This window comes from Hydra vulgaris, chromosome 13, assembly GCF_038396675.1.
Source record: "Hydra vulgaris chromosome 13, alternate assembly HydraT2T_AEP".
NCBI classification, from domain to species: Eukaryota; Metazoa; Cnidaria; class Hydrozoa; order Anthoathecata; family Hydridae; genus Hydra; species Hydra vulgaris.
The window spans coordinates 21,674,618-21,686,186 of record NC_088932.1 but is presented as its reverse complement, the minus strand read 5'-3'; the positions used below and the strand labels follow the sequence as shown (position 1 = coordinate 21,686,186).

At 24.1% G+C, this 11,569-nt stretch overlaps 1 protein-coding gene across 1 annotated transcript; it reads right to left on the bottom strand.

The window, feature by feature from the left end:
• Window positions 1-11,181, bottom strand: LOC101238238 (vesicular inhibitory amino acid transporter). Its single transcript, XM_065815388.1, has 4 exons — window positions 11,158-11,181; window positions 9,713-9,853; window positions 9,389-9,604; window positions 1-1,343 (listed from the first exon to the last, which is right to left on the bottom strand). The coding sequence occupies exons 2-4, from the start codon at window positions 9,849-9,851 to the stop codon at window positions 133-135; spliced, it is 1,566 nt and encodes a 521-aa protein (XP_065671460.1). The 5' UTR covers window positions 9,852-9,853; window positions 11,158-11,181; the 3' UTR covers window positions 1-132.
• Window positions 11,182-11,569: the final 388 nt, after the last annotated feature.

Below are 11,569 nucleotides of genomic sequence, written 5' to 3'. Positions count from 1 at the left end.
GCGCGTTAAATTTAATATTTTATATATTTATTTAATACATTTTGAATACATATTTATTTGTTTTTTAGTATTAGGATAAAAGAATTTCTTAAGAATTTTTTGTTTTCAAATTGATTTAGAAGATAGAAAAGTTCATTCACTTCCAGACTTAATAGATGATAAGAGCAGCTTAACAGATCCAAATAAACCACCTAAGCCAATTAATGTTCCAACCAAAAGAATTATTAAATTTCTAAGCTTTTCCTGACAAGATAAAATTCTCCACTTTAGCTTTAAATGGAAAAAACATGGGAAAATGAAAACTAAGCAAGTTCCAATCACACTTCCCCGTATTCCCAAGGTAGCTGCAAAATACGGAAGAAAAACTGCTGCTGCAACACTGAGTACTACTAAAATTAAGCGAGTACATGCTATCCACAAGTAAAACAGAGTCTTTATTCTTTCAACTGCGGTTTTTTCAGTAAAACTATCAACAAATTCACTCACTATAAACATACTGAGAGGATAGTTGAAGATAGTGTATAGGACTAATGTGATAGTGCAGCATATGGATATACTTTGATTAACAGAAAAGATACTTAAGATAATAATACTATTTGATCCCAAACCAAATGTGAAAGAACCAAGAGAAGCAACAACAACCTTTACAATTGCTGTTACAAAATATGAATAATGGAGCACTTGGTTAATTTTTGATCTATCTTTCATACTCCCTTCAACGTGCGGAAGAACAGAATGCGAAACGCAGGTAAGCATCACTATGGAGACTGCTAATGGAAATCCATTTAAATTAATTACAGGTATGTTGCTCATATGGGTTTTCCAATTTCCAGATCCTAGAATAAATAAAATAACAACCAAAAATGTACCGATAATTACTGAAACAGCTGCTGAAAGACTGAGATACGCCAGAATAGTAAATTTTCTAATAAATAAAGTTGGATAAACCAGTATTGAAAACATAATTGTAAGTGCATTAAAAGAGAGATAAGTGTAGGTATAAAGTAGCTGGTATACTCCTTTTCCAAGTAGTAAAATATTAACGACGCATCCTAAAAACAGATAAATTATTAGGAACGCATTTAACAAACGTGCACCATGTTGTCCCCATACGGTGCGTGCAATATCTACATAGTTTAAATGCACTCTTTTTCGCTGTTTACTTTTAGGTGACTCAGCGTACAAGCAGTCAACTAATATTAATCCAGTAATATCTGCCATTATGCTGATAAGAAATATAATAGGAATTATTATGTATCCACCAACTGCGACACAATAAGGTAAGCTGAAAACAGAGGTTCCTAATGGTAAGATATTCCATGTGGCAAGAAAAACCGTTGCTCCTGGGAAAAAAATTAAAAACTATTTTAAAAATTTTGGTAAAGAATATTACAAAATACTATTAAAACAATACTTTTGTTTGTCGTTGTTTGTTTCAAATATCATGTTTTGTTAAAACTCATTAACAGTTTTATAAATTTTCAAAAATAAATGTATAAATTGTATAAGCATAAATAAAATGAATTAATAATAAATATTTTAATAAAATGAGAAAAAAATATTAGAAAAGATAATGAATAGAATTTAATATATATATATATATATATATATATATATATATATATATATATATATATATATATATATATATATATATATATATATATATATATATATATATATATATATATATATATATATATATATATATTAATACATATATATTTATATATATACATACATACACTATATTCTAATATGAGAATAATTACTTATATGAGAGTATAAAGATTTTGACATTTACAATTACCATGAGAGTATAAAGATTTTGAAATGTGTTCAAAACATGGCTTACTAAATAACAGGCCTTGCCAAAGCGCGGCTCGCGTAAAAAAACTGGAGGCAAGTTTAAAAGTATTATTAAGTAGCAATATACATTTTAGTTAAGTGATTTTTTTTTTTTTTTTAGTGTATCTAAAACTAATTGTGCTTCAACAATTTATCAAGTAAAGTTAAAATTATAATTTGCTTCCAGCTTATTTCCAGCTTTTACCAATTTTATAAATGAAGTTTTTGAGAAAAAAGAGATACCCATACAAAAATAAAATTTTTGTAGAATAAAAAGTAAATAGAAGTTTATAAAGATATTTTACTAAATACAATCTTTTTTTACAGTTTTTGTTTAAAACATTGCAAACATTTTAATTTGTGCTGAGTTGTATCAACTTTTTTTTGGCTCCTTGAGTAAACAAGATGAATAGAGTTGACAATAATTATTAAATAAAACATTTGTAATTGTTAGTCCATGATGTCATTCCATAACTAATAAATAGTATTCTGATACCATCATAAGTAGATTACATAGTGGTGACTGACAAAAGTCATTGAATACTTATAAAAAGAATGTAACAGTAAGTTGCCTATTGGCGAACTTTGTCACCAGGAATAGTTAATCCTCCTCAATTTATATTCTTTACAAAATTGCTATATGCTTTATAGCAATAAAAAGTGTAATCTGGATTCTCATCTTTACGAATAATATACCCAGCAATATATACTAATGAGATTTTAATATGGACAGTCAATGAATCAGGTAAATTATCAATTATGTTGCAAATAGCCTCACTTGGTAAAAAATTACATTTTGGACAAGAGTGATCTGAGCCAAGATTGATTAACATACCTGAACTATTCCAAGACTTTAATAGCAAATTTGTATCATATATAGTTACTTTTTCAAGAACTTGATACTCTGACTGGTAACATTTCGCAAATAAATTTTGGTCCATTAAAAAAAGTTACAACCAAAAAGCTCTGTAATGTGTTTGCAAGTAGACAAGGTTTATTAACCGATTTACCAAATACTAAGCCGCATATGGTACTGCAACATGGGTAAACATTGTAACACGTGCTTAGCATAAACCTCAACAAGAAGTAAAGTCTTTCATTTCTAAGATTAGAAAAAATATGTCTGATGTAAGTGGTATCGTCTAAAGACTAACATTTAGATGTAATTCCTCCTAGAATTTCAGAAAAGTTTTGAACTTCCTACGTAAACTTGGAAGTTCAAAACCTTCTCTGAAACAATTGTAGGCTGATCGTAAAAAGGAAAAATACCCAAATGCTCGCATAATTGTTTCAATTGGATACTTTTTTGCCCAATTCATGTTTTATTCATTGACAAAATTTGTTGATGTATAACTTCTTTTTTGTTATTTCATTATTTTTTCCATTATTTCACAACAATTTAATAATTTTAACGCTTTTTTGATATAAGAACATTTGTTCAAAATATAAACTCGCTTAGATGATAAATTCATAACACTAAATTTTACTCCACAATGAAAAGTTACAAAAATGAGATCATTATTAATGCAAAGTAGAAACCTAGGAATAGTACTTTCCATTAAAAAATCTGAAGACTAAATATATAATACACTATTGCATAAATAATTGATAATAGCAAAATTAAATTAATTAGTTTTTAACTTTTCATATAAAACATTAACATTTTTTCTTTTTTCTTGAGAATTAAGTACTGCAAAGTCATCTTCTTCTTGCCAGCGAACACTATTAAGACTTTTAGATGTTTTTTTAACTGGCAATTGTACAGTTGGGAACTAAACTTGGTTTTATGCAATCAAACACTGATTGAGCATAACGAGGTTTTAGTTAACCATAATCACTAACAGTTAAATAACCTTTTGGTTTATATCTTTTACATACTAAGGTGTTATTTACTAACAATTTATGTCGAAAAAAAAATGTTTTTGACCACAGTTTTATCAAGAAATCCATATATATTGAAAACTTACTATTAAAAACGTCATAACTTTTTATAGAATACTAATTTTCATAATTTTTCACCTTTGAAATAGTGTATTTGAGGGCTTTCAAATGATATATAACTTTCTAGTATTTGATCAATTTAAAAAAATCAGTCCGGGTACCGGTTATTGCATTTAATCTGGTGGTTTTTTGCACGAATCTGGTGGTTTTTCATTTCATCTGGCGGTTTTTTGCATTCAACCCAGGAGCGGATCCAGGCTGTAACAAGTGTAGCCTGCTACAGTCATCTAAATTTTTTTTTCTCTTTTTATTTATTACATACATTTTTTTTCATGCTAAAGAGTAAAATAATTTAAATGTTGTTCCATGTTGTTTTACGTAAGAGTCGTATTGTAAAACGAGTTCAATTTACTATAATTAATAAGTATATATAAATATGCAAAATATTAAACACAAAGAAGATATCGTAGATCACAGCTAGTGGTAGAAGAGTTGCTAGAGTCCGTTGTTGTTTGATAAGTTACTCCAAGAGTTACAAGGGTTACTTATATTACAAGTAGTCAAAATGCGGGAAATATTTCATTCAGGAAAATAAAATGCTTCCCTGAAAAACCCATGATTTTAACGGTTTTCGTCTCACATGCTCATTAATTTTTGAAAGAATGTCAAACATTTCGGCTATTTAGCTGCAATCTTTTTATTAACAAGGAGGTCTGACTAAAAGTCATCAAGCGTGAACCTGTAGCAAAAAAAAAATGTGTAGCTAAGACTAATTCTGTTAAATATCCACTCTCGTTTATAACTTTTTTTTAATGAAGTGGATAGCAATCATTAAATGAAAAGGTCTTATAATTATAAAGACTAAATTAAATAGGTCCGTCTGTTGGTTTCTTTATTTAGTTTATTATGAAATAATAAACAAAATAAAGAAACCAACTGAGATTTGTTAATTGTATCGTTGTTAATTGTAATATGCCTGAAGTTTGCTGTTTTGGGATTTTAAAAGCATTTCTTATTTATTTAAAAAAATATTTTTATTTAAAAGTTTAGTTACTATAGTTCTATTTTTTATTTGATTTGAAACCTGTTTTTTTCTATTATTTGACAAAAAGTTTATTGTAATGAAGTAATGAAGTTTATTATAAAAAATATGAAAATAATTATAAATTGTTTTTATAAATTTATGTAAATCGTTACTGTGTCTATTTTATTTTTCAGATATTTTATAAAGTAAGCCATTAAATAAAGCAAAATGTGTTTTAAAAGAAGTTTTAATTAAATAAAAAAATTGAATTTTTAACAAATTTAGATTAAATTTGTCGTTTTCATTTTCAAATATCAACCTCCAATTTTTTGCAGACCAAAGCATTTTAACAACCACAAATATTTTACTGATTTAAATATATAGATAAATTTATATGATAATGTTTTGTGTATTATTTGGCATAAATACATTGACTGGCAATAGGAATACCAAGATCTAAATGTAAATACATCGACTGAGGACAAGGGTTCGTTCAGGGTTTTTTTTGTCATGATTAAAAGTCATAAAAGACAAGTAAATCATTTCGTTAAAAAGTATTCAGTTTAACTAGATGGTTTTAACGTCGCGTAAATCAAGTGACGTTCTTCCGCTCTAAACGTACGGAAGAAGGAAGCAGTGGTTTGGGACCTCATATATCACTATAAGCCACTGTACATCCAAGGCTGGTGCGAATGGTGTGTGATACCCTCCCCCATCCCCTATCAATGAATTTTAGTTCATTACTCCCCCCATCCCCTATCAATGAAATTTAGTACATTATATTACATTTTTTTTTTTAGACAAAAAAATATTTATGGTATTTTTGCTACAGTCAATTAAAATCCGCCCCTGCAACTTGGCGGTTTTAAAACTTATATCAATTTTATAATGCATGTTATGAATCGCTTAAATGATTAGTAATAAAAAGTATTCTAAATATTCCAGTTAAAAATAGATATAGATGTGTAACAAATAGTACAACCCAATAGCATTACGTAATAATAATAATATTATTATTACGTAATAATAATATATATATATATATATATTATATATATATATATATATATATATATATATATATATATATATATATATATATATATATATATATATATATATATAATTATATATGTATGTACGTATATATATATATAAGTGGTATCAGAAATAATCTATTTGGTATCAGAAATAATATATTTATATACACAAAACAAATTTTTGAAAATTACGTTTTTCTCTATTCTCTATTAATGTCATCTCCATTAACACATTGCGTAAGAAAAGATTCGCATAATCTTACGTAGTTTGATAGATCATATTCAGTAATGTGCTCACAACTGCTTTAATTTTTAATTTCTCCTTTAATTTTCGCGAATGTCACTTCACAAGGATTTAGGAAAGGTGAGTATCGTGATAAAAAAAAAATATCATAGGAGTAACTAATCGTAAAAATCTAATAATGAATGATGAAAGTTAACGTTATTCATCACTAAGGTAAACTCTTCTTCCTCCCCCAAAATACTTTTAAGTGTATTTAAGAATCCTTTAAAGATATCTGCTGTCACCCCTTTATTTATTATTACTTCACTCTGGACTATGTTTAAACAACTTAATGCTAATACCATGGTTATATTACGGCCTCTTGATGACAATACACGTTGGTTTGGGGTCGTTCTTCGAAGACTGCATCCGTGGTTTCTTATAATATGAAGATTGAACGAACTTTCAATAGTATAAATAATATTTCTACATCCTTGTTGCAATGTCAAGTTTAAATACCATAAAAAAATTGTTTTTCTTTCTTCTTTTACCTCTGCAGTATTGCGTCTTTCACTTATGGGTCTTAAAATTTTATATGTATAATTCAATTTTTTGAATCATCGCCGTAATGTAGAGACATTGACATCAATTCCCAATTCTATCTTTATCTCCTGTAGATTACAGTTGCTGTTATCTCTAATTAACTCATGTAGCATATTTTTTATTTCCTTAGTACAACCTGACTGTCGAAAACCATCTCTAATACCAGGATTGGTATTGCCTGTTGATATACATCGATGGACCAGGCGTCGTATTAAAGTATCACGTCTATACACAAGTTCTGATGTAATTAACGATCAAATTTCTTACTTCAGCATTAATTTTATTATTGTCTTCGTGCGTTATTCATTTTAGAGTTTTAAGAAATTAAATAAACAAAACCCGCCAGATTGAATACAAAAAACCGCCAGATTAAATGAAAAAACCCACAAGATTTGTGCAAAAAATTACCAGATTAAATGCAAAAATCGGTACCTATTTATTAGTATCAGGAATATTATCTCTTTATATTATAGCAATGCAACGTTTCCGTTTTTCAATGTTTCTTGGAAGTCGAAATGTTTTAACTCTATACTGAGGATTATAATTACCATTGCAATTTGTTACAAAACATCGACAAACCATTTTTAACATGCTAAAATAAATTCTTCACTTATTCTTTCATTTTCATTTCAAACCTGATTTCTTTTAAAGCTTGAAAATTAGTTTACATACTGACGGGTGTTTCATAATCGTAAATTTTATGCAAACTTTAAACTAATGCGTATATGTATTTATGTATTTTACTTTTAATAGTTTTAATCAATAATATAGTAAATAAAAATTAATTAGTCATTTTTTTTAGTTTAATTATTATTATTATATAACTACTATTAAAAAATACTACCCCCGTATTTATTTCTTACAGTTTTTCAAATATAAAACTATCTTACCTCCAGTTTTTAACGAAGGCCGCGCGTTGGCAAGGCCTGTTATTTTGTAAGCTATGGTTCAAAAGCATGTATGTTACGTTTGAATTAATTTAAAAGTTTGCTGATTTGTCAATATTACAGTATTAAAACTATTTAAACAATTTTCTAATAAACATCAAGTTTGAGTTCAAATGAGTATGAAGAGGGATTTAAGAGATTTTTTAATAGAATTATGATGTAACTAATAAATTAATGTTTAGAAAACATTTCTTTATTTTTTGGAATGTTTTTCAAGAAGTCCTAAAAATATATACATTTATAATATATATATTATTATTAATAATATATATATATATATATATATATATAATATAAATATATTAGTAATATATATAAATAATATATATATATAAATAATATATATATATATATATAAATAATATATGTATATATATATATATATATATATATATATATATATATATATATATATATATATATATATATAATAATTTTATTTATCTATTTGGGAGTTCTCTACCCTAAAATATTTTTACATTGTTCTTTAGTTTTATTGTATCACTATTGTTTGTTATACAACAAAACATTTACAAAAAAACATAAATGTAATAACATCGCAAATGGCGGGTGTATTTTTAACGGTTCAAAAGAAGTTTTTAAAAAGAGAAAAATAATATGATAATGTAAAAGAAATTGAATAATTAAACCAATTAAAAATAAAAACAAGAAAAAGAGAGGTAAAGAAAAACAAGGAAACAAAAAAAACTTTAGAGAAAAGAAAGTAAAAGAAAAAGGTATTAAGGAAATAAGAAAAAAACTAAAAATCGAATAAATAAGAAAAATACTAAAAGTATGTAAATAAAAGAAGACGAATAATAAAAACTTATGTACTATATAAAAATAATTAAACTATATTTGTAAAATAATAAAAACTTATGTACTATATAAAAATCATTAAACTATATTTGTAAAATAAGGAAGATTCTTTGTTGTATTGTGTTATTGTTTGTTGTTATTATTCCTTTCTTGTTTCTTGCTCTTTTTTTTTTGCGTTCTGTTGAGTCGAATTGTTGTAATTTTTTTTTTTAGTTTGTGTGTATTTATCGTACATGTTATACGAAATGATATTTACTTTAATACTATCTTATCATGTGATATGTTTTTAATTTTCTTTTCTTCTCTCTTTCTAACACTCTCTTTCATTTCAATATTGTTCATTTATTATAAACACTTTATACTTTTTGTTGTTTTTTTGTGTGTTGTTTTTTCGTTTATTATGTGTTTTTTTTTGTTATAAAACCTCATCAATGAGGTTTTATAACGGTCGTAACATTATTGCTTGATTTTAATCGTTAATTATTATAATTGTTTTGTTATTTTTATTATTATTATTAATATTATTTTCTATTATATTAGTGTTTTGTTATGTAAACTCTATCATTATTATTATATATTGTGTTATTACATATTATTATCAAATATTATTTTAACTGTTTTGTTAAGATTATCAGATGTATTTTATATTTTCACCGTTTGTTTTTTTTAATTATGTTAATTTATGTTTTTTATTTTAATAATTTTGTTGTTGTTGATTTTATTTGTTGTTTATTTTATTTAGGTGTCACTCCTCTGACTAGTTTTTAACTATATGAGTGACACCTAACCTGGTTTGTAAAATTATAATTAAACTAGTATTTTTTAAAATTTGGTTAAATAAATGAATGAATAACAGTATCACGGTTATTTTAAGGTCATATTAAATGTTGAAATCATTAAAATATATATAAAAAATTATAGCAGCATTCTTAAAAAAAATCACCTCTATCAACTGATAACTTTTCAATAAAACTTGTTAGCAAAGAACTACTTGACGGGTTACGGGCTTTTTGACAAGCACCTAAATTTGCATAATAATTTTCAACAATTGAACGTGTTACCTCTCGGTAGCTAAGGGATATAGACGGCAAAAACAGCGAAGCTTGAAGATCATCTATTGGTAGAGTGTTCCCAATTGTACTATATTTACCGCCGTGTGCTAAATGCAAAAAAAATATAAGTTACGCAAAACTCTTAGTTTTCAAGTCGTTTTTAAAATCGTTTACCACACCATATTTATAACTATAAACAAAAGTAAATCAATTACTTGAACTGGCTGAAACCTTTGAAATGGGCGATATTTCAAATGAAAAGTTTTTTTTAAAAGTCTTTTCTACTTTTACAAGTAGTGGACTAAACTCGTTAACTTCAGAATCAGTATCGCTTGCAAACGCGGAAGATGACATTTCTGTTGTTACATATGTAAAGAATTTTTGATTTAAAATAGTAAATGTAAATTTATATATATATATATATATATATATATATATATATATATATATATATATATATATATATATATATATATATATATATATATATATAAATGCATGTTTGTATATACATATGTATATATATATACATATATATATATATATATATATATATATATATATATATATATATATATATATATATATATATATATATGTATATATATATATATATATATATATATATATATAAATGTATGTATATGTATATATGTATATATATATATATATATATGTATATAAACATATATATATATATATATATATATATATATATATATATATATATGTATGTATGTATGTATGTATGTATGTATGTATGAATGTATATATATGTATGTATGTATATATGTATATATATATGTATATAAATATATATATATATATATATATATATATATATATGTATATGTATATATTTATATGTATATGTATATATTTATATGTATATGTATATATATATGTATGTATATATATTTATATATATATATATATATATTATATAAATATATATATATATACATATATATATATATACATATATACATACATGCATATATATATATGCATGTATGTATGTATGTATATATATGTATGAAGATGACATTTCTGTTGCTACATATATAAAGAATTTTTGATTTAAAATAGTAAATGTAAATTTATATATATATATATATATATATATATATATATATATATATATATATATATATATATATGCATGTATGTGTCTATGTATGTATATATATATATATATATATATATATATACATATATATATACATATATATATATATATATATATATATATATATATTATATATATATATATATGTATATGTATATATGTATATGTATATATATGTATATAAATATGTATATATATATATATATATATATATATATATATATATATATATATATATATATATGTATGTATATGTATATATATATATGTATATAAACATATATATATATATATATATATATATATATATATATATATATATATATATATATATATATATATATATATGTATGTATATATTTATATGTATATGTATATATATATGTATGTATATATATATGTATTATATAAATATATATATATATATATATACATATATATATATATATATATATATATATATATATATATATATATATATATATATATATATATATAAATAATATTCATTGCATCTTATATAAAAATTACCGTATTTTTGTTTGCGCTTTAATAGTATTTAAAAAAGAAATTAAATGCTCCAATCTAAAAAGATAATTAACGTTTTTAAATCCCTAAAGACATCTAAAAATTGATAAAAGCCTTTTTCTGCTTAGATCTTTACAAATAAAAGCCATTTTACATATTGTTTACTAATAGAAATGTTTAAATCATGTCTTAGCTGGAAATAAGTTCTAATTTCATGGGCAGACTCTCAGCCGTTTTGTCGTAGGCAAAAATACAATTGTTTTAATAAGAGTACTATTGTTTTAATAAGAGTACTATTGCTTTAATAAGAGTACTATTTTTTTAATAAAATGTGAAACATAACAGTATAGTAACAATTTCTTTTTGGTAGTTGCAGTTTTTGTATTTGTGCTATTACACAATATATAGTATGTGC